The sequence below is a fragment of the Vigna unguiculata genome, chromosome 5 (assembly GCF_004118075.2).
Source record: "Vigna unguiculata cultivar IT97K-499-35 chromosome 5, ASM411807v1, whole genome shotgun sequence".
In the NCBI taxonomy this organism is placed as follows: domain Eukaryota; kingdom Viridiplantae; phylum Streptophyta; class Magnoliopsida; order Fabales; family Fabaceae; genus Vigna; species Vigna unguiculata.
In genome coordinates, this window is record NC_040283.1 from 45,654,294 (window position 1) to 45,679,441 (window position 25,148).

Below are 25,148 nucleotides of genomic sequence, written 5' to 3' on the forward strand. Positions count from 1 at the left end.
TTTGATGAACAAGACACAAACCAAATAAAACAATCCAAAACTAAGTGGGGAGTAAAGAATAACTATGTGGGGAGTTACGCACAATTTTTTGACTGTATAGTGCAGACTTGAGTAAAGTTCATTCATATACGGTAATTGCATCATTGCTCTTTCATTCAATCATTGACAATGTCTTCTCCATCACCCATGGTCCATTAACTAAACTGGGTGCTTTGATGAACAAGACACAAACCAAATAAAACAATCCAAAACTAAGTGGGGAGTAAAGAATAACTATGTGGGGAGTTACGCACAATTTTTTGACTGTACAGTGCAGACTTGAGTAAAGTTCATTCATATACGGTAATTGCATCATTGCTCTTTCATTCAATCATTGACAATGTCTTCTCCATCACCCATGGTCCATTAACTACACTGGGTGCTTTGATGAACAAGACACAAACCAAATAAAACAATACAAAACTAAGTGGGGAGTAAAGAATAACTATGTGGGAAATTGCGCACAATTTTTTGACTGTATAGTGCAGACTTGAGTAAAGTTCATTCATATACGGTAATTGCATAATTGCTCTTTCGTTCAATCATTAACATTGTCTTCTCCATCACCCATGGTCCATTAACTAAACTGGGTGCTTTGATGAACAAGACACAAACCAAATAAAACAATCCAAAACTAAGTGGGGAGTAAAGAATAACTATGTTGGGAGTTGCTCACAATTTTTTGACTGTACAGTGCAGACTTGAGTAAAGTTCATTCATATACGATAATTGCATCATTGCTCTTTCGTTCAATCATTGACAAAGTCTTCTCCATCACCCATGCTCCATTAACTGGGTGCTTTGATGAACAAGACACAAACCAAATAAAACAATCCAAAACTAAGTGCGGAGTAACGAATAACTATGTGGGGAGTTACGCACAATGTTCTGACTACATAGTGCAGACTTGAGTAAAGTTCGTTCATATACGGTATTTGCATCATTGCTCTTTCATTCAATCATTGACAAAGTCTTCTGCATCACCCATGGTCCATTAACTAAACTGGGTGCTTTCATGATTAAGACAGAAACCAAATAAAACAATCCAAAACTAAGTGGGGGGGTAAGGAATACCTATGTGGGGAGTTACACACACTTTTCTGACTATATAGTGCAGACTTGAGTAAAGTTCATTCATATACAGTAATTGGATCATTGCTCTTTCATTCAATCATTGACAAAGTCTTCTCCATCACCCATGCTCCATTAACTAAACTGGGTGCTTTGATGAACAACACAGAAACCAAATAAAACAATCCAAAACTAAGTGGAGAGTAACGAATAACTATGTGGGGAGTTACGCACAATGTTCTGACTGCACAGTGCAGACTTGAGTAAAGTTCGTTCATATACGGTAATTGCATCATTGCTCTTTCATTCAATCATTGACAAAGTCTTCTCCATCAACCATGCTCCATTAACTAAACTGGGTGCTTTGATGAACAAGACGGAAACCAAATAAAACAATCCAAAACTAAGTGGCGAGTAACGAATAACTATGTGAGGAGTAACATTTACGTTTTTGTATGGACAGTGCGGACTTCAGTCAAAGTCATTTATATATGGTATTTGGATCATTGCTCTTTCATTCAATGACTTACAAATTCTTCTCCATAACCCAATCTCCATGAACTACACTGGATGCTTTGTCAAACAACACACAACCCACAAAACAACAAATCGAAAAATAAGTGGGGAGTGACGCATAACTAAGTGGGGAGTTGCATGCAAAGTTTAGTCTGTTCAGTACAGACTTCAGTAAAGTTCATTTACATATGCTATTTGGATCATTCATTCATGACTTCAGTAATTTACAAATTCCTTTATCCATCATTCATGCACTGCCTAACATTCACATAAATGACAATTGACTAATTCGATTAACTCCCGATATCCTTTTTCTTTTAACAAATGTCCTAACACAATATTAATTGTACACTTAGGAAGACAAATTTGTTGTCGTCGACGACTTCCTCTACGACCTGTCTCTGGTAACCCACCCAAACGGCGGCAATGACTGCTATTTTCCACCACTAATCTCCAATGCTTCACTCCTCTCACTCTCTCATTTCCGTTCTCGCTTTATCCCTCTTTCTCTCTATCTTTCTCGCTTTCCTGTTTCTTCCTTTGTCGGTTTCTCGCTTTCTCCCATCCTCTCTCTTTCTAAAATCTCACTTTTAGTGAACCAGAAACTTCGGCGACCTTGCTTCCTCTCTCTCTCGATACGGTTTCTCACTTCGCACTCTCGCACCCTCACTTTCCCCCTTTCTCTCTTCTTCACTTTCTCTCTCTAACTTACATTTTAATTTCAGTTTCCTTTCTTTCCGCCGCACGTGCTAACTTACATTTTGGTAATAAAAATTTAAAAAAACCGCTGCCACGTCACCATTGTAAAAAACTTGTCAAATACTTTTGTTGAAATATCATTTTCCTTTTAATTAAAAAGTAAATAAAAAGTTCTGTTTTTATCTTTAATTAAAGAACATTGACAGAGACATAAGTGGAATGAATGGAGTCTTTCTTTCTTTCACTCTTTCTTTGACTCTAAAATTTCTTCTTCTCCAAAACTTTTTTAAATTTCAAAAAAACCTTTTTAACTATTTAAGTAAAGTTACAGACATCGGACCTTCACAATTACTTTTGGATGTCAAATTTTGAAAGTTAAAATATATTATCGAAAGTCAATTTTTGAAAATCAAAATATATTATTAAAAGTCGACTTTCGGAAGTCAAAATATATTACCGAAATTCGATTTCAAGAAATCAAAATATATTATCAAAAGTCGACTTTCGGAAGTCAAAATATATTACTGGAAATCGACCTCCGAAAGTTAAAATATATTACCGAAAGTCGACTTTCGGAAGTCAAAATATATTACCGGAAGTTAACTTTCGGAAATCAAAATATCTTACCAAAAATTGATTTCCAGAAGTCAAAAATTATTACCAAAAATTGACTTCTGAAAGTCAAAATATATTATCGAAAGTCGATTTCCGAAAATCAAAAAATATTATCGAAAGTCCACTTCTGGAAGTCAAAATATATTACTGAAAGTCAACAAATTAATTCTATGTTTAATATTTTTAATTTTATTTAAAATTTATGTTTTCTAAGTTTTAAATGTTTTTTTTAGTTTATTATTTATTATTTTATTTATTTTTTATGTTTTCATATTTTTTAATATATATTTTAAAAATAAAAAAAATATTAATATTTGAATGTATACTTTTATTTTTATTTAATATACTGAAAAATAAATATAAATATAAAAATAAGTAAAATGAAAATAATATTAAACTTTAAATAAAAAATGAAAATTTATTCTGCTCTATTTAATTTTATTTAATATTTATATTTTCTTTAAAATAATAAAACTTCAAATTAAAAAAATTACATATATATATATATATATATATATATATATATATATATATATAAACCGGAAGTATATATGTATATTTTTTTCGTTTTTTAAATTATTTTTAATTTTTAAAAAATTATATTAAAATAAATTTAAATTTAAAAAATAAAAAATAAAAAATATATAATTGAAATATTTTTAAAAAATATGATTAAAATTAAATATTTAAATTTTGAACAGAATTAAAAAATTCAAATAAAATATAAAATACTATATAAATAAAATTATTATAATAATATCTATAAAATAAATAAAAATAAAATAAAATAAAATAAAAATTTAAATTAAAATAGTACAACTTTAAGTTATTATATATATATATATATATATATATATATTTTCATTTATTTTAAATTTAAAGTTTTATTATTTTCATTTAAATTATTGTTCAATTTTACTTTTAATTTTTCTTTTAATTTTTTTTACTTATTATGTACTTTTTGAAGTAATTTTTCTTTTAAAGTTATGTATTTTATAATTTTTAATATTTTTAAAATGTGTTTCAAAAATAAAATAAAATCTTAATATATTTCTATTTACGTATATAATTTTTTATGATTTATTGAAAAGTAAATAAAAATAAAAGTAATTAAACTTTAAATTTAAGAAAAAAAAGGTAAAAGTGAAAAGAAATATATTTATGTATTGGAATCAATTTTCGAGATATATATATATATATATATTTTTTTTTCTTTTTCTTTCTTTTTATATTTAAAGTTTAAAATTTAATTGGACGTACTTCCGAAAATATTTTTTACTAGAAATAAATTTGTGTGTCATGTGGGTGACTTTACTCGAGAAGTGAAGGGATATTTCTTTATATGAATTATATATATATATATATATATATATTTTAGTCACTAATATATTTGAAAAATAACATTATATTTTCTTCTGTCTTGTTTTCTTATAAATGATTGTCAAAACCAAGAATGAAAAATAAAGATATACGAGATAATCTTAGATAAGCAAACTTAACCTAACTACATAGAAGTATAATAATTTTTTTAAATATATATATTTACACCATTATCACAATGTGATGTGGCAGCATGATGAATTTTTATTATATCATTGTGATATATATTTAAAATAAATGTTTCATAAAATTATATTTTGAAATATTACAAACATGTTTATACCCGTGCATCATCAGTAGTTTAAAATTCGTGTTATCCTACATTCTAATATCATTGCTTTTATATAATGTTGTTGAGTGAGTTGTGATAGATGGTTTATATATATTTAAAATTATATGGTATAAATGTTTTATTGAAATAATGGTATAAGTAGTATTTTATCGAAATCAGTAATTTACTTTGATAAAAAAATACAATGCAAAAGTGCACCAAATTACTGTATATGCTCTATTCCATTCTTCATATTTTATCATATGAATTTTAGAATTATAGACTTTTTATTTTTCATCAAATTAAATGAAACTGTTTTAATTTGTATTGATTTAAAAAATATAACACCTATAATTCTAAATAAGTTTAATTAAATTTTAAGTCTTAATAAAACTCAATAAAAAAATAAAAACTGAATTGAATAATTAAAAAATTTAAAGACTGTATAAATAAAAATAAATAAATAAATTTAATTAAAAATTCTTAAATTTATTAAAAAACTTAAAAGTCAATTAAATCTAAAACTCAATTAAACCTTTTAAATAATACACATTTTATTTACTTACAAACATCTACTATTTGGTTATATTGAAGAAATTTGGACGCTCATGTAATCAACTCTTCTCAACAAACTTAAAATTGGAAAAAAATTCGGAAATATGATAATATTAATTTATTTTCTTCTATTTAAGAAAAAAAATGATAAACCTTGACAAATTATAGAATATGATGATTATATACTCTTGAAAGTTGGTCTTTCTCTATTGATAAAAAGGAGGATAAAACAGAAAAAAGAAATAAAATGAAATAAATGTTCCGTCTCCCTCAGCAACACTTTTACACACTCAGTGTAGGTCTCATTTATTCTTTGTAAATTATTAATAAATAATGATAGTTAAAAATAAAAATAACAGATAATTAATAAACAAATATTATTTTCATACAATTTTTAAAATTTGAAAAAAATATGGAAAACAATGTGTTAGTGGATAATGTTTTTTTACTAACTTAAAATTTACATGATATTTTGTACCTAGTTTTTTTTTTTTTGTAAAATTTTAAGGTCTGCATTTATTATTTATTTATAAATGAATAATACATTGTTGGATTTTATATTTGACAACAAATTGTATTAAATCAACGAGGATTTCAAAATTTACAAAAAAAATCTCCAAATTTTATGGTGAATTTTAAATTATCACGAAAATGACTCAATGTCATGAATTTGTAGAAAAACTAAATAATTTTTCTTAACATAAATTGCAAGTGAATTTTAATCTTTAGAAAAAATTACCTCCTATTATTTAAAAAAAAATCAAAATAAATTATCTTTTATATTTAAAAAATTTAGTAGAAAAATCTCATCTACAGAAAAAAAAAGGAATTATACGTGTATCTATTTTTTCTTTTGTTATGATAACAAAAATAATCAATTTTTATCATAATTATTAAAAATTATATATAAAATAAATAATTTGTATAACTTTATCATATATTGTTAATTAAATTTTAAAAAATTATAAAATTTAAAAAGTAAAATAATAAATATAAATTTATTATAAATAATTAATTAAATTGTAAAAATAATTATAAAATTGAAAAAATTAAAATAATAAAAAAATTTATATTAATAAAGATAAAAAAGTGTGTTTGTGAAATAAAGATATGAAACCATTAAAAAATATTTAGTATAGATATAGATAATTTTTTGCTAATTTTTATATCAAATTTATAGTATTCCCATTTGTTACATCTTATTGTTGCATAATACCTCTCACTGCGTTTTCTTTGGTGGTCTTTGGATTATTCCAAAGGTCCTACTAATTGTTTACTGCTAAGGAGTTTTTGCAGTTTGAACTCAAAACACGCAGAAAACCTATAATCAAAACCCAAAAACCCAAATCAGAAATCCAAATCGAAATTCAAAAACCCTACTCGAAGACCCAAAGTGCAATCGCTTACCTTCATTCTTGCATTTCTTCTTCGTCTACCAGCACTCCGAGTAGCGGTCTGCCGTGCGGTGCCTCGTCGTGCCCCTGCCGTCGCCTGGTCTTCCTTACGTTCTTTCTTCTTTCGCCGTTCTTCTTTCGTTTTCCAGGTAAGTTGGGCGCTCGCGTATTAATTTAATTTGGGGTGCGGTGTGGTGTGTGTGGCTACTTGTGTTTTTATTTGGGGTTTAATTTGTTTGAGGGTGTGGCTTGTAGGGAATAAGGTTTTGGGTTGCTTAATTTCAGAGTCTATTTTCGTGCAGTGTTATTCTTGTTAATCTTCTTGATAGAGTTTGCTGTGAAGAGTTCGTGACAGAATTCAGCTACTTTACATCATGGAGGTTAGTATTGAATTTGTTTTATTGCTGTCATCTTGCTAAACTGTTTCGAATTTTAGTTTAATCGGTTTTTGTTGTTGGCGGTTTTGAATAGGAAAATGGAACTTTCTCTGAAGTGGTTGACATAAACCAGACTATCATGACACTGGAACCAGAAAAACCTACCAGTGGTGGACTCTATGTTCCTGGAAAGGATAGGGTGGTTTACGTGCCTCCGGAGAGAAAATCACGATTAGGTATTTTTTTTGTTTTGATATGCATTTTATTTCACGAGTCTGTTTTTTTCTATTGACTATCTGATTATGTCTTATGTTCTACAATTTTTGGGTGCTGAATGCTGATGCAGTTAGATGTTTATCTTAATAAATGATTTAATAGGACTTGATGCCCTCGCCAGTGCGAAACGGGGAGGGTCTCAGTATGATGGGGGGTTCAAGTTGCCAAAGGAAAGAATGATGACTTCCATTGCGGCTTCTGCAGAAGATGAAGATAAGTCTGAGTTGTCTGTTGTTGAAGAAAGTGAACAGGGTGGGATTGTCAGCAGACCCAGACACAGTGGTAGGAGATACCGTGACACTACCAGTGAAACATCATACGCAGGTACTTTTTTTTATCCTTTGTATAGTTGTTGCCACCTGTAGACATCCATTAATGGTTGTGTGTACTGTTTAAAGTCATCTGAGGGGTTATTTATGAGGAATTAAATTGACAAAGTGGTATATTCAAAGCTTTCTGGATATGTCAAGTGAGTAAAAATATAGTACAAATGGTATGATATTTGTAAAGGAAATATCTTTTTTTCTACATGTTTAATCTGTTTAAAGTGATAATTTAAAGTTGTTTATGAAGTGCGTTTATTTTTTACATTATATGATGGGATTTCGTTATTAGATTTTTCTCAAGCAAAGCAAATAATAACCTCTCAAGGTTCTGTGGCTTTGTCTACGCAGAAAGTTCTGTGAGTGAAGATCACTATGGTGATACGAACAAGGTTCGTTCAACTGAGCAAGCAGTCTCAAATGTAATGATTTTTCTCTTTACCTTCTATTTATTTTCATATTTAATGGACTCGTTTTATTTGCTTTACATTTAAAGTGTCATGATGTTATCCCAACAAATATATAATTTGTGAAATAATGTTCAAAAGCTGAAAGGTTAGCGAAGATAAGGAAAGAAAAAAAAGTGAAGAATGAGAAAAACTTTGCTTTAGATTGCTGTCTTTTAAGTTTTTGAGTGGCTGTTTCCTGTTGGTTTTCCTGAAATACTTGGCAGAAGATGAAGAGTGTTAGATGAGTGCTATTATATAGGAAGTTTTAGAAAAAGCTCCTTTTCTTGATCAGTGTGATAAAAATTCAACATTTTCATTTCTTAATATTGTATTTCCCTTTCACAATTAGCAATTTGTATTCAGTAAAATTCTCACTATTTTGACACTATGCTGCATATATCTAATTTTGCTGTATCAATTTTGAAGGTTCCTCCATCACCTTCTGGATATGACAGGGAGGATCACAGGAGTGAGAGGAGGCATTCCAGGGATGATTCAAGAAGTGGTAGCGGAAGAGTGCGTCATCAGAACTACTATGAACGTAAGGGAGGATCTTATTCAGAAAGGGATTCACATAGTAGGTATGACCGAGATCATGGTAGAAAGCGAAGCAGATATGAAGATTCCAGGAGAACGCCTGGTATGTAATTATTATTTTTCTGTTTCCTCTAAGGTTTTGGATTAATCCAAGCATTGAAGGCAATAAATATCATTGACTTATCTGTACTTGGAATACTAAAATCCTTTTGCTTCCAATTATATTGAATTGACATATAAGATACTTTTTTTACAATTAGTCTAAGTGCATTTGGAGAACTAGCTATTCTTTGACTAGGCGTTATCTATTTTCCATTTGCAGGCAGGTCTGACTGGGATGATGGCAGGTGGGAATGGAATGAAACTCCTCGAAGGGACAATGTCTCTAGTTCTAGACGTCATCAACCTTCACCATCACCAATGTTTTTAGGTGCCTCACCAGATGCTCGATTAGTTTCACCATGGTTGGGGGGCAACACACCTCATTCATCTTGTATGTTATTTCAAATATTGTAATTTTCAAAATTTTAATGCTTTTAATCTTTATTATTCAATTTTATGATGACAGTCTGTGAAATAACATTTATTTCGTTGAATTGAGTGTAGTTAATTCATCTTCCCCCTGGGATCATGTTTCTCCATCTCCTATCCCAATACGTGCGTCTGGATCTTCAGCCAAATCTTCTCTTTCTAGACACAATGGAAGATCGCATCAGCTTAATTTTAGATCGGAAACTTCAAATTCGTTTCAGGTATATTTTGCATCTCATTTCTGATAGTTCCTTTGTGAATTTGATGATTCTTTATAGATTATGCTGAACAAATAACATAAATGTTATATATATATATATATATATATGTATATATGTATATAGCAAAGTTCTGAATATCTTCTGGTTTTCTTCTTTCACACTAATTATTATGGATTACATTTTAGTTTTAATATGCATGCTATATCATGATCTTATATAATTGTAATTTCATGTTCTCAGGATGAAGTGGCTGATAAGTCTGAATTGGGTGAAGAACACAAGTATGAGATTACCGAAAGCATGCGTTTGGAGATGGAATACGATGCTGACCGAGCATGGTAAATCTAGTTTGAAAAGTATTTTTCGGTGATATTGTTTTAAATCACTAAATTTGAAAATTATTGTGCTATCACATACCAGAGTGCATAACAATGATACATTGTAATACTATGATGGTTCCCTTCTTGTTCTTGTCTTTTACAATTAATTGCTTGATGTTTTTCTTTATACACACACACACACACTAGTTTTACCTTAGTGTTGATACAACTGAAGCTGTAGATGATTCTTTTACGCAGTGCATTATAGTTTTTAATTTGCTAAATCTGTTTTTTTTTTTTTTTTTTAATCTAATTAAAATGTCTCATTATAATTTTATCATGAAGGTATGACAGAGAGGAAGGTAGCACATCTACAACTGAAGCTGTAGATGATTCTTTTACGCAGTGCATTATAGTTTTTAATTTGCTAAATCTGTTTTTTTTTATTTTTTAATCTAATTAAAATATCTCATTATAATTATATCATGAAGGTATGACAGAGAGGAAGGGAGCACATTGTTTGAAGGTGACAGCTCATCACTTTTTCTTGGAGACGAAGCTTCCTTTCAGAAAAAAGAGGCTGATCTGGCCAAGAGACTGGTAACTTTTAGAATTTCTTAACGTATATACTAACTTTTCCTTGCATGTATTTGCACAATTTTGTGGCATTTAGCTTGCTGCTACTAACTAAAGTGTAAGTAGATGAACTACAGTTACTGGCCATAAGAAGATCTGATAAAATGGAAAGCTGGCATGAGAAAAAGTTCTAATCTTGTCTTTGTATATTGTAGTTTATAGATGGTTGCATGGAAAAATTTATTCGTTGTGATTCTTTAATTTAGTTATGTTTACTTTAATCTCATCTAGCTAGAGACTGAAATCTATGAAAGTTATTCTTATGAGTAACATGATTTTGTTTGGATCAGATCTGTGTCTATGTTGTGGTTTGGTAAGCTAAATGGATATATTTTATGTTGCAATCTACTATCTCATGGGGCTTTTGGGTGAATGACATTTGGGTATACGCATATGTTCAAGATAGTTATACTAATCTATAGAGAGGAATTTGATTGTTTTGAATGTGTTGTAAGTATATTTGTACACTATATAAAAATTTGTTTTACTATATCAGACACTTGTTTGGTATCCAATAGTCTCTGTATTTGTGAATCATAGAGAATAGCTATTCTCGTAGTAATCATTATCTGTGTTTTAGGGGCATTATTTGCAACGTGCTGTATGTTTGTATCATCCACATTTTTTCTTATTGTTGTATATGGTGAAATATACTTGATTTGGCTTATTTAAGAACCATTTAATGTGTTGGTGCATGTTTTTTGGGGCAAGTTGGTATGGGTTTTATTATCTTACAAGTGCTTTTATCAATAATTCAGGTTAGAAGAGATGGGACCAAGATGTCCCTTGCACAGAGCAAGAAGTTGTCCCAGCTCACAGCTGATAATGCTCAATGGGAGGATAGGCAACTGCTGAGATCTGGAGCTGTTAGAGGTACAGAGGTTCAGACCGAATTTGATGACGAGGAAGAACACAAAGTTATTCTACTTGTTCATGGTATATATTCATCATCCGGCCAACTTTGATGTTGTAATGTGGTTTGTGTGGTATTACTCCATTGTTTTACTAATTAACCTGTCCATGTTGGCCACAGATACAAAGCCTCCTTTCCTTGATGGCAGAGTTGTTTTTACTAAGCAGGCTGAGCCAATTATGCCAATAAAAGATCCAACATCTGACATGGCTATAATATCTCGTAAAGGGTCAACTCTGGTTAGAGAAATCCATGAGAAGCAGAGTATGAACAAGTCTCGCCAACGCTTTTGGGAACTTGCAGGCTCGAAACTTGGTGATATCTTGGGTGTTGAGAAAACAGCAGAGCAGGTATTCTTCTGGAAATCTGGAATAGTTGTGTCCTTTGCTTTTTCTTTTCATGTTTGAAGACTTCATCTAATTTAAAATTTTTGAAATGCTAGATTGATGCAGACACTGCTGAAGTGGGGGAAGATGGTGAAATTGATTTTAAGGAAGAAGCTAAGTTTTCACAGCATTTGAAGAAGGGAGAAGCTGTGAGTGACTTTGCCAAGTCAAAAACCATTGCAGAGCAAAGACAATATCTGCCTATTTTTTCAGTGAGAGAAGAGTTATTACAGGTTGATTTTTTCTCTTGGTTATGCATGTGCAGTTATTGATAGGTTCGTTTTGTCAAAATTTTAGGAACCTATGGGAATTCAATCTTTTGGGTTATGTAATTAATGATCACTATCAATCAATCAGTCTAACTGTTCAGCATTTTAGGACATGAATATGTCAGTCATCATAGTTTTATCCATCTCTATATCATGTGGAAGGAGACTACAATTGAACATGTCAACTCGATATTTATCATTATATGATTTTGATGTAGCATAACCAAATCCCTTTTCTTTCTTTCCTCCTGTCTTGGTTTTGCATTTTGTAATTTTTTATGTCCTTTTTCCAATTGAATTTTCATTTTCTTTCAGTCTTGGCTCATAAATGTTTGAACAATATTTTTTGTTGATGTACAATTTGTAGGTGGTTCGCGAGAATCAGGTGGTAGTTGTGGTTGGAGAAACTGGTTCAGGAAAGACAACCCAATTAACACAGGTTTTTTTGTCTTTTTATTTTCTTTGCCAATATCTTTTATTTGTTTGTTTATCCAATCAAAAACAGAATCCCATATAGACATCTTAACAATTGTTTTTTTCTGAACAGTACCTGCATGAAGATGGCTATACTATAGGTGGTATAGTGGGTTGCACCCAACCAAGACGTGTGGCAGCTATGAGTGTTGCCAAGAGAGTTAGTGAAGAGATGGATACAGAGTTGGGTGATAAAGTTGGCTATGCTATACGTTTTGAAGATGTGACCGGGCCAAGTACCATTATAAAGGTAAACCCCCAATATTTATTAGAAATAAATATTATTTCATGTTAGAATGCTATTTTGTAAGTTCTTTTCATTATATATACATACATTCTTTAGTTGACATCGGGTGTCTACATCCTGTATCACGATGTGGGCATATACTGTAATTATGTTGGTTGTGGACACATTAATCATGAACTGTGATATGCTCTAAACTTTTGCTGTTAAATTTTACAGTACATGACTGATGGTGTGCTTCTACGAGAAACACTCAAAGATTCTGATCTAGACAAGTATCGGTATGAAAATATTAACAAATTTACCCCCTATGTTCACACATTATTGTTTGTTTGTAATAAAAAACAGTTATCAACCGTCTTGTTTGAAACTGTTTCAGGGTTATTGTCATGGATGAAGCCCATGAAAGATCATTAAACACTGATGTGCTTTTTGGAATATTGAAGAAAGTTGTAGCCCAACGCCGTGATTTCAAGCTGATTGTCACATCTGCAACTCTGAATGCACAGAAATTTTCAAATTTCTTTGGAAGGTAATTCACTTTGTTATCTTGCATTGTTTCTTGTTATTGACTTTTGTTAGACTCAACTTAATTGTGGCATTCTTGCAGTGTACCGATTTTTCACATTCCTGGGCGAACATTTCCTGTGAATATATTGTGGAGTAAAACTCCAGTTGAAGATTATGTTGAAGGTGCAGTGAAGCAGGCCATGACTATTCATATAACCAGTCCTCCTGGTGACATCCTTATCTTCATGACTGGGCAAGATGAGATTGAGGCAGCTTGCTATGCCCTTGCAGAAAGAATGGAGCAGATGATGTCATCTTCAAATAAAGTTGTTCCTAAACTATTGATTCTTCCCATATACTCTCAGCTTCCTGCCGACTTGCAAGCTAAGATATTTCAAAAAGCTGAAGATGGAGCCCGAAAATGTATTGTAGCCACTAATATTGCCGAGACATCATTAACTGTTGATGGTATCTTTTATGTGATAGACTCAGGCTATGGTAAAATGAAGGTGTATAACCCTAGGATGGGCATGGACGCTCTCCAGGTCTTCCCTGTTAGCCGAGCTGCTGCTGACCAGCGTGCTGGTCGAGCTGGTAGAACTGGCCCTGGTACATGCTATAGGTTGTATACCGAGAGTGCTTACTTAAATGAAATGCTGTCTAGTCCTGTTCCAGAGATTCAGAGGACTAACCTTGGTAATGTGGTCTTGTTGCTGAAATCTCTTAAAGTTGAAAATTTACTTGATTTTGATTTCATGGATCCACCTCCGCAAGATAATATTCTCAATTCTATGTACCAGTTGTGGGTTCTGGGTGCCCTTAACAATGTTGGGGGGTTAACTGATCTTGGGTGGAAAATGGTTGAATTTCCGCTGGACCCTCCACTTGCCAAGATGCTTTTGACAGGTGATCTGTTAGGGTGTCTTGAGGAGGTTTTGACAATTGTGTCCATGCTTTCGGTGCCCTCTGTTTTCTTTAGACCCAAGGATCGGGCAGAGGAGAGTGATGCTGCACGGGAAAGATTTTTTGTGCCAGAGTCTGATCATTTAACCCTGTACAATGTTTATCAGCAATGGAAACAGCATGATTACAGAGGTGATTGGTGTAATGATCATTTCTTGCATGTCAAAGGTCTAAGAAAGGCTAGAGAGGTGAGATCCCAGTTGCTTGACATTCTGAAGACTTTAAAGATCCCCTTAACCTCTTGTTGGCCTGATACAGACATTGTTAGAAAAGCGATTTGTTCTGCATATTTTCACAATGCAGCAAGGTTAAAGGGTGTGGGAGAGTATGTTAACTGCAGGAATGGCATGCCTTGCCATCTTCATCCTAGTAGTGCTCTCTATGGTATGGGTTGCACTCCTGAGTATGTGGTTTATCACGAGTTAATCCTGACCACGAAGGAGTACATGCAGTGTGCCACGGCAGTGGAGCCCCAGTGGCTGGCTGAGTTGGGACCCATGTTTTTCTCTGTTAAGGAGTCTGATACATCGTTACTGGAGCATAAGAAGAGACAAAAACAAGAGAAAACAGCCATGGAGGAGGAGATGGAGAACTTGAAGAAGGTGCAAGCGGAGTTTGAGAGAGAAAGGAAACAGAAGGAGAAGGAAAAGACAGCTAAGCATCAGCAGCAAATCTCCATGCCAGGTTTACGAAAGGGTTCCTCCACATTCTTGAGACCAAAGAAGTTTGGTTTGTAAATTATGTTGATAATACTGAAATATCAGCAGAACGAGAAAGAGAAGGCTGAATTCTGATTGTAACGAGATGAAAGAAATATCGGCTGCCTAAGAGAAGTCTGCAGATTTATTGGATGGCGGCGCAGGTACTTCACTGTCTTATAGTATAACTAGAGTTTCCTAGACTTGAAATATATTATATATGCGGGTTTAAATGATATCTTTTTTGCATCCCTGTTGTGTAAAAATATCTTCAGCTATGATTGAATAAGTAAGCAGTTTCTATACCATTGTCTGTTTTGTTTCAGTTGAGGACAATATGTAAGGGAGGTAGCTGATAAGTTTCTTTCGAGATCAGCACAGGACGGTCAGGAACACTGTATTTATATTATATGGAAAACAATATCCAAAATACTGTTATATCTATTTTGGTAATAACATTGGGTTCTTGGAACATTGTCACATCCAATGCAAGCAAAAGGCAGAAACTGTCCATAGGAACAACTCATTATGTATGTTGTATTCGTAACTCCTAAGGTGCATTTGACCACTTCTAGTATTGACGACCTCACCTTTCCCCCTTTCATTGTATTTTATTCATTGTAAGCTCGTGTTGAACTCCTTAGCATATTGTTCAGTGCAATGAGAATTGAGTTTTAACTTGTACGTTATGGGAAAAAAAAATACAATGACTGTTTTCTCGATTTTAAATGCAGAATATATATCAATCAATGCTGTTTGTCTTGTGTTTTTATCAATAGCAGGGAAAAGGAAAAGGAGGTAAAATTGATGTGTTGGATGATTGGATTCTCTATTTGTTTTTTCATTTAGAAGTTTTTTTATTGTTATTGGCACTATTTTGTTAGTAGGGACTTTGGGGAATTGAAAGTCATTTTCAAAATTTTCTGCACAAAGGAAAGAATAATTGCAGTGTTTAATTAACAGTGCGAAGGAATGCCTCGAATAAACGATGAATTAAAGTGGTCACATTGTCTAATAACAATAAATGAAAAAGGTTAAATGAGACAAATTAGTCAGGCTGGCATGCAAAGTAGTTTTGGCCATGTTCATTGTACAAACGAGCAGTTACTTTCCAGTAAGCATTTGAGGTTCTGTAGCCACGAAAAAGCTTAACCCGATAACTGCTTGTTTATGATTTGACAAAAACTAATATTTTTTTTTACCGTATAATAAAAATAAAAATAATTATTAGTATTTAATAAATGTTTCATATTAGTTATTAGTTATTCGGACAGCACATACAAACAGATGATCATTATAGTCAATATACATAAAGTGGCTTCCAGTTATCATAGTCAAAACGGACTAAAATTTATGTCATAAATTCATCAAATGAGTTAAAACCAAACGATGAAAAATAAAAATATCCATTTATGACATTCAATGCAACAAACGGATGATTCAAAATAAGAGCAACAATTTTTAGTGAAAACCCGATTCAATTTATCCTAAAGTGATGTACAAATGCGAGAAACAATCTCAGAATTTGAAGCCCAAAGATCAAAGGATGCAGAAGAAGACGAAGGTACAAATGGGTAACACAAGAGCTGAAGGAACAACTCCACCAAGGAGCAGAACTTGATCTTCTTCATGAAACTCTTTCACCAATTGAATTTTCAGGTCATTGATATTAAAGAGTTATTACTGAGTTACAATTCGATTGGTTAAGGATAGTTTTCTTTGGCAATTTATTTCTTCCGTTCTTTTTAAAAGGGGTGGAGCACAATTAAGAAAAGTTAATGACTTACACAAACCTTATGTACGAATTCTTTGGGTAAAAGCATAGATATTAGCTTGTGAATACATTTTCGTTTGAGTAAAAAAATGATTAGCTTTAATAAAAGGAAAAATGAACAATTTCTTAAAAAGTCTTCTTAAGTATATATAGTTTATGTTAGATGAAAGATGTCGTTTTGGTATTAAGAAAGAATTGAAAATAGTTAAAAACTCAAATGTAAAATTTTAAAATGTTGATCAAAAGAAACCTTTAAAAATAGTTTAAAGATTAAAAAGTAATATAGGCTTAATATTTATAATCATTTTTATAAAGAAAAAGTGAGGATGTAATATAAATACTCTCCAAGTGAAAAACAAAGATTAGAATTACAAACAAAAGTATAGCATAGGCTTGTTTCTTCCAGATATTTGATCTATATATTATGCAATATTTAAATACTAAATAAGTTGGTGAAAACTTAAACTTTATTCATAAAGACTTTGAATTTTATTATTTTTCCCCGCACCTTTTATCAATCACAAGATGTTTAGCGTAGATGAGAACATATAGTGTGTTTTGTTTAAGATAGGGAATAAAACCCTAAATCCTAAAGAAAAAGAAAGTTTTCTGATAGTAGTCCTACCTTAAAAAAAATTAAATGTTAAAAAAATTAACATTCGTTTATTTTAATATATTTTAATCTCAAAATTTAAAAATATAGATAAATGATATTAATTTTATTTTGTTAAATAACATTCTAAATTGATATTTAAACTAAAACATGTCAAACAAAAAAAATGCAACCTATTTAACACGAAATACAATTAAATTAAGATAATTATATCTGTTTTTTTAATGTGTTTTTTCAATTTTTAAAGACCAAACTATCAAAATTTGGATAAAAACCTTTAAATTTCACCTTAAAATTTAGGAATTAAAAACATTTAACCCTTAAAAAGAATTTTAAAACTATTATTTTAAGGGGTTGAGGGTGTGATGTAGTGTAGGGGAAGGAAGGAACCAAGAAAAATAGTACAACAAAAGAAGAAGAATCGTAATTGATGAAAGTTGAGTAAAAATGATATTAAAACAGCATGACAGTGACTGCTTACGTTGTGCGCATTTATTGATTCCATAGTTTGTAGTTGAGCACTAAGCCTAAGTGACACTCATCACAATGTCTGTGACCTTTTCATCAAATAATACAGAGATACCCATCTTTTATATTCCTAATATGGACAACACCACAATTGTTCATTCCTTGGAAAACCCTCAAATTCACTGTATCAGATCCTAATCCTTTCATAATTTTTCTTACTATATCATATATTATTATAAAATGAAACTTTAAAACAATAAGTGAGTTGAACTTGTCAAACTTTTCATCCATAGGGAAACATATAAATGTTATGCAAAGGGGGATGCACCAATCAATAGTCTTGGAAACAAGCACATGCAATCACACACTTTTATGCAAACCTACACAAGCAAGGGAAAGAGCATGGAAACAAAGATAATTTATTAAATTTGGAGGCAACCCTATTCTAAAAATCTAAAAATACTAAACATTCATTCATATGTGCAGTTCAGTGAATACACCAATTGATAAGTTTACATTCAACCCTAAAACATATTTATTGCTATGGAAATGGGCTAATTGATACAGGAGTTCATGCTTCAGTTCTTCTAATACCCTGCTTATGACCTGTTAGTTAAAAAAATTGAACCTCAAACTCCATAGACACTAATACCAATCTGGGAACCTTTACCCAGATAAGCAACAGGTACTGGAATTTTTGTTATTCCTGGAAAAGGATGAATACAATACAGAAGTCATGGATCATGATATACAATTTTTACACAGCATTATACAAGAGAGGAAGAATAATAGCACTTACTGTCTCTGCTGAGCTAGCAGTTTCAATAAATTATGCTCCAAAGTACTGTATCATTTCATCATCACCCAAGAAATCATCTAAATGGAATGGACTGTTAAGTCCTCCAAAATCTAATGACATGTTACTAAGCGGTGATCCAAAGAAAGAGTGATCCATAGGTCTATCAAGCTCATTCTGAAATGCATCTTTACCAAAGTATTGCAAATCACCTCCAGTCATTTCATCCCCTTTCATATGCACACCTTGTGCATGAACTGCATCAATATCTGGCCTTCCTTCACTGTTGTTCCCAGGATGTAGCTGCTGCCTATGACCAGGTTCATACCCTGTTGCTGGATTATAAAGATTATAAGAGGGTTCATGATGATGCATGCCAGGGTTTTGCAACTCAGGATAGTGTATTGGCCTTCCACTCGTATAAATACTTTCTGAGGAAATTAAGTTGTTTGTATGTAAATAAGAGTAATGATCAAACTCGGGTGCTGGTAGTTGTGCAGGCACCTCAAGCTCCTTTTCCAGTGGCCTTGCAGCAGAATCTGTCTCATTGGACTGTTCATTTCCATGAATCTGGATTCGAGCTACTTCTGCTCCTGTCTGGTTAATATTCAGCCCTTTACTTCTTGGCTCAGCATGCAAAACTTCGTTGTCAGATTGTGCTGGCGGTTTGTCAACAGTCCTTGATGACACTCGGGGTTTTTTCGGCAGCCGTCGCTGCTTAGATTGATCTCTATCTTGGCCAGGCTTCCTAACCCTGCGCAAGTTAACTGGTGGTTCGGTTTCCACAATCTGAATTCTCCTATCCTCTTTAGACGAAACAGAACCAATGCCATCATCAGTACCATCAACATCATAGTTGCTTGCACTGCTAGCAGCTTGCTTATTCTCAGCAGGAACACCAGGTAGCATTCCAGTTACTCCAGATGTTCCATTGTCACTACTAGGCTGTCTAATGAGAGCTTCTTCTCGACTTAAAACGCCCAACCAAATCGCGCTTTCCTTTGCCGTCATCTTGTCCTGCAAGCATTTTGATTGCCGAACATGCCTCCTTATCTTTGCAATATTAGGTGACATGTGCTTTATAACAGCAGTGAGCACTCCCACTTTCCACATCTTCTTCAAATCATGTGGCTTCTTATAAGGAGGACTCTGACCATGAGGTAAATTCAACTGTGACCACCAATCTTCATTACCAGTTGGCCACCATGGTGGAGGCACACCCTTTTCCAATGGATACTTCCTCTGAGGAGGATCACAATGTTGCATCAAAGAAGACAAGAGTGATCCAAGTGTTGCATCTTGCAGATCTTGGAGAATGCTCTGCGAGTTACCATTTCGGCTGTTATCTGCCTCACTCATAGCAAGACACTCAGCTTCATACTTGGCTATAGCTGCAGGGCCATTCTTATCAAACTTTACCTTCTCCTTCCACCAAGCTCTAATGTTATCAGAGGAACCACTAACTGGCTTCCCCTTCTCAGGAATGATCCCATACACAAATCCACGAGCTTTGCACACTTCCATAAGCTTCAGCATATACTTCAGAATCCCATCCTGTGCTCTTGACATTTTCTTCCTTCGAGCTTGATCACTGGACTGCCTTGGCTTTTGCTTCTCTGCAGCTTGTTGAATCGCCAGCTTCTGTCTTTCCTTTAGCCTTTTGAGTTTGATTCGATCCTTCCACATTCGCCGCTCCAATTCTTCTGCATCAATCTCTTCATCACTCACATCTTTCTCTGCTATATTGGGGCATCTAATGTCATCCACTTCTAAATCCGAACTGCAGTTCAACTCATGACTATTAGTCACAAGATTCTTCATTATAGAACAAAATCTCTTGGTTTGGTTAAAAGGGAACAAATTTGAACTTAAAAAGTTTAGACTAACTTGGTCACCACTAATCAGAAGAGACATAAAACTGAACTCTAATGTCCTAAATGACCACTGGAACATTCAAAGTACAATGGAAAAATGTAACTTTTCGATTATTTGTACCAGGATTGACTAATTAATAATAACCGATCAAAATCACATCCTCATTTCATTTTCCTCGGACCAGAAATCATTTCTGTTATAACTAAAGATTAAATGGCTCAATGATCTCCCACACACTCTCCAAATGACAGATTCTTTCAGTAAAATTATTGTACAGTAGTTAACAACTTGACACCACATATCAGATTGAAATCCCACAACCAGTATGAAATCCCAGTAGGATGAATCCAAAAATCCAACTAAGTTATGATTGACAATAGCCAATAGAAATTCAAGAAGGAAGGCTATTATAAAAAAAACATAGAGAGCATTCACAAATTATAAACCAACAAAAAGAAAAACTAAAAAGACTAGGCAAAGAGAAAACATTAAACTTTATTACAGAAGAACATGCTAATAAATCAAAGTCCTGAAAAAAAAAAAAAAACATAATAGACACACCAGACATCAGGTCCAATTTCTTCCATTTCGGCCATCTAAATCGCAGAAAGATTTGAACTTTCGGATTCGTTTCGTTCTGGGTGTCCTGCTTTTTTTCTTTTTTCTTTCTGTTATTGGCGAATTGAGGGAAGATGATAAGAACCCTAAAAAGGTTTTAGCTTTTGTGACGAACTATGGTTGGGAATTGGATGGTGGGTTGAGCCTAAAGATTTTGGGGTGAGACAGAAAGAGAGGAGAGAGAAAGAGAGATGAGAGAGAAAGAGAGAGATAGAAGACAATTTTAATTGAAAGTGTGCCATTCAAAGTGAAAATTCTCTGCGTTCCGCCTATCCTATGTACTGTGCACCTCACCCTTTCATCAGTCAAACCTTTTATTCTTCTCTCCTTTCTCTCCGATCCGTGACTTCAATTTTATTATTTTCTTTTAGATATAATTACCGATTTGATATTCTAATTTTTTGGTTAAGTTTAACCTGATATCCAAACTTTTGGTTTGTTGAATCTAGTATTCTAATTATTTAAAGATATTCAATTTGATCATCTTTGTTAGGTTAGAGTTAACATCGTGTATGTATAGGACACGTGTCAAGCCATGAAATTTTTAATTATTTTAATTTGTCTTTTAAAAAAATATTTTTTTTTAAATATTTTCTTTTTCAAAAAATTTATAAACTGCCACGTGTCAGTTTATTATCATATCACATGGCAGCTTACGATCATGACACGTGACAGTGGTAATAGTTGTTTTCATTTTAGTACCCAATTTAAATTTTTGATTCAATTTAGTACTCCAATTTTTTAAAATGATCCAATTTCGTCATCTCCAATTTAATACAAAATTAGTAAATAAGCTTAATTACAACTTATATATACATGTTACACTAACTTTTTCTAATATATACGTCAAATCATTTCACCTAAATACTTAAATTATTTTATTTTTTACACTTTAACCTTTGTAATTTTTTACACATGATTTTTTTTACACTTGTAAAAAATAAAATAATTTAAATATTTAAGTGTAGTGATTTAATGTATAAATTCAAAACAATTATTTGAACATGTACATATAAGTTATAATTAAACTTAATTACTAATTTGGTCTCAAATTGGAAAGGACGAAATTTGATCATTTTAAATAATTGAGGTACTAAATTGAACAAAAAATTTTAAATTTTGGTACTAAATTGAAAACAACTATTACCACTGTCATGTGTCATGATTGTAAGCTGTCACGTGGCACGATAATAATCTGACACGTGTCAGTTTTAAAAATTTTTGAAAAAAAAAATATTTTTTTTTAAAAATTAAAAATTTCATGGCTTGACACGTGTCATGTATGGATACAGTGTTAACTCCAACTTAACATAAAGGACCAAATTGAATCTCTTTAGATAATTGGGGTACTAAATTGAACAAACAAAAAATATGGGTACCAAATTGAACTTAACCAAAAAGTTGGGTACGAAATCAGTAATTATACCTTTCTTTTAAAACAAAATTTCACATGAATTAATTGCTGCTCTTTTTTTTTAAGTTTAAAATATTTATATCTACATACCTATATCGAATACTATACGTATCCAATACATTAATACGTTTATTTTCAAAATAATAGGATATATACGTGGTATATGAATATTGAGAAAGTGAACAATAATTCTTAAAAAACATAATAAATATATGATCGTGATTGTGTAAATCTAAAATAAAATTATATGTACTAAAGTTGTCAACATAAAAAATATAAATTATTGTTATCATAAAAGTACCATTAAAGAAAATTCTTAAATAATAATCAATTTTAGTAACCAAAAATATGTTAAAGACCAATTTTCTAATTGAAGACCAATTTTGAAACCAATTATTTTGGTAGGCAAAATCTGATTGCTAATGTTAATAACCAATTTAAAAACCACTTACTTTGGTAATGAAAATCTTGGTAGCTAATGTTAGTGACCAATTTATACTCAATTCTTAATAGAAATTATTTTAATTATCAATTATAATTTTTTGAAACTATTTTTAGTTGCTAATAAACTTTAGTTTTTAAAAGATTGGTCATTATATAGTAGACATGTCAAAGTGAGCCAATCCGGCTCACACGGGTTGGCTCACCACGAGCCGGGTTCAAAACGAATGAACCCAACCCGGCTCACTTTCTGGTGAGCCAAAAATTTTGTAACCCGGCTCAACCCACTATGGGTTGATGGGTTAAGTGGGTTGGCTCACCAACCCACCTAAAAAATTTTTTTTTTTTTTTTAGTATTCAAATATTTAAATAATTTTTTAAGTAATCCATGAGATGACAATCATAGTAAAATTAAGAACCAATGTTTTGATCATGCTCACCACTAATATATGAAGAATTATTTCCAAGAAAGTATCCATTAGTCTAAGAAAGCATGGCTAAGATTACAAATTTTCTGTCATGCTATTCAACAAAATATAAATAAAAAAACTATACATTTTCTTCATGCTAATTTAGAAAAAAATGTTTATAAGATGTTTACTTGAGTAATTTACTATAAAGATTATAGTTAAACATTAAAGTATCAACATATATATAACTTGACAATCAAATTAATTAAACATTTAAACTATTTAAATATAATTAAGCAACATTCTAGCATTTAAAAATATGAAATTGTGAACAAATATAATAGGAGTAGTAAATAATTATTAAAAAATAAAAATTAAAAAATAAAAAAAAATTGTAAAAAAATGTTGGTGGGTTAAGTGGGCCAACCCACCTTCAACCCGGCTCGAACCCGTTTAACCCGTGGGTTAAGTGAGCTGGGTTGAATTCAACCCACTTTTGAAAAAGTTGAATTTTTCTCAACCTAACCCGGCTCGAACCCGTGGTGAGCCGGGTTGGCTCACGGGTTGAAACCCATTTTGACATCTCTATTATATAGTGATTAATTATTTTTTGTTACTAAAATTGGTCATTATTAAAAATTTTCTTGTAATGTACTACGACTTTATAAAATAAATACTTCATTGATACATATCGATAAAGTATCATAAAGTACCGGACACGATACATGACCCAAATTAAAGTGTCAATACATCATAGATATCTACATATATAAACCATATATAAGAGATACTCTCTTATTTATTAACTTCTAAATGTAAAAAAATATTCATAATAAAAAAATATTTTTAATTTTATTGTTTTAATAACTATTTTTATAATTAAAATAATTATTTGTTATAAAGAATTATTTACTTTTTTATTATTTTAATAATTTAAATAATTATTCTTAATATAATTTATAATATTTTTTTTATTTTATAAGTTAAAATTTATTTTTTTATAAATAAATATATTTTTACTTTTTTAATTTTATTCTTTTAATTATTATTTTTAAAATTTAAATAATTTATAAATATTTATCGCGCCTGTTTATGCCGGTGTTTCATAATATTTTCAACCTACTAGATTCAAGTTATGCCTTTATAAACTATAGTAATTATTATCTTTATTATACATTATAAGGATTATTTTAATTCATTTCTCCTTTAGTTTATCTTGAGTTGCCATAGCATTGCATTATAGCCGTGAATATAACTATTTCTGTAAATTAAAAAAATTTAATTCATATTTTAAAAATATTTCATTTTTGTAACTTTACAAATTTATCTTTTAACTTTTGTACCAAACAAATTTTTTATTTTAATCCTTATATATAATTTAGTATTCTTAGGCCTTTATACATATTTTTTAATGTCTTTAAGTATTTATTGTTTTCATTTATAGAAACTGAAATAGATTGAAAATAATATATCTACAAACTGAAATAAATAAGCTTTAGGTATAAAAATAAAAAATTATTAATTATAAGAATGAAATGAATAATTAAGATATTAACCTGTTATGATTTTAGTTATATTAAATAAATATTTATTTTCTACCGTACTAGAATAATAATATTTTGTGAAAATTAAGTAAGTCATTGAATTTTTTTCATACTTAAAATTATAGTGTTTTTGATAAGATGAAGGGTTAGTTGTATTGTAAAAAAAAAAAAAAAACTAGGAAAAGAACAAATTAAATTAATTTTGTGGTGAAAATTGATTTGTATGAGATTTTCTCTTATGACTGTTTTTCAAAAACTTTAATCCGTGTGGAATTTAAGATGCATGAGTCTCCTCATCTGCTACAATTCTATCCAATAATTAACCATTAAATGAGAATAATTATGCATGAATAATACATATTAATATTTTAATTAAGAAAATATTAAAAATAGCAATTACTGTAACTGCAGTAAATAACTCAATTAATATTCTGATTAGAGAGGAATAATAATAGATTCTCCCTTGAGCACTTTTAATCTAAGTATGAATCAATCAAATCAAGATGCCCATGATTAGATTGTCTACAC

At 31.2% G+C, this 25,148-nt stretch overlaps 2 protein-coding genes across 4 annotated transcripts; one reads left to right on the plus strand and one right to left on the minus strand.

The window, feature by feature from the left end:
• The first annotated feature begins 6,374 nt into the window (after positions 1 to 6,374).
• On the plus strand, positions 6,375 to 15,417 carry LOC114182984 (pre-mRNA-splicing factor ATP-dependent RNA helicase DEAH7). Of its 2 annotated transcripts, XM_028069793.1 has the most exons (19): positions 6,375 to 6,689; positions 6,843 to 6,920; positions 7,012 to 7,153; positions 7,296 to 7,517; positions 7,868 to 7,938; positions 8,392 to 8,605; positions 8,825 to 8,995; positions 9,109 to 9,254; positions 9,495 to 9,592; positions 10,066 to 10,174; positions 10,969 to 11,146; positions 11,244 to 11,473; positions 11,566 to 11,742; positions 12,146 to 12,217; positions 12,326 to 12,502; positions 12,716 to 12,777; positions 12,876 to 13,028; positions 13,107 to 14,831; positions 14,994 to 15,417. In XM_028069793.1, exons 2-18 carry the CDS (start codon positions 6,915 to 6,917, stop codon positions 14,704 to 14,706), a joined length of 3,828 nt encoding a protein of 1,275 aa, XP_027925594.1. In that variant the 5' UTR covers positions 6,375 to 6,689; positions 6,843 to 6,914; the 3' UTR covers positions 14,707 to 14,831; positions 14,994 to 15,417. The 2 variants fall into 2 exon arrangements, with proteins under 2 accessions (XP_027925594.1, XP_027925595.1); XM_028069794.1 differs by lacking the exon at positions 6,375 to 6,689 and having other exon boundaries at positions 6,824 to 6,920.
• A 2,508-nt stretch (positions 15,418 to 17,925) lies between these two features.
• Positions 17,926 to 21,070, minus strand: LOC114184958 (ETHYLENE INSENSITIVE 3-like 3 protein). Of its 2 annotated transcripts, XM_028072384.1 has the most exons (3): positions 20,755 to 21,070; positions 18,322 to 20,098; positions 17,926 to 18,228 (listed from the first exon to the last, which is right to left on the minus strand). In XM_028072384.1, the coding sequence occupies exons 1-2, from the start codon at positions 20,787 to 20,789 to the stop codon at positions 18,352 to 18,354; spliced, it is 1,782 nt and encodes a 593-aa protein (XP_027928185.1). In that variant the 5' UTR covers positions 20,790 to 21,070; the 3' UTR covers positions 17,926 to 18,228; positions 18,322 to 18,351. The 2 variants fall into 2 exon arrangements, with proteins under 2 accessions (XP_027928185.1, XP_027928184.1); XM_028072383.1 differs by having other exon boundaries at positions 17,926 to 20,098.
• Between the last annotated feature and the right edge of the window lie 4,078 nt (positions 21,071 to 25,148).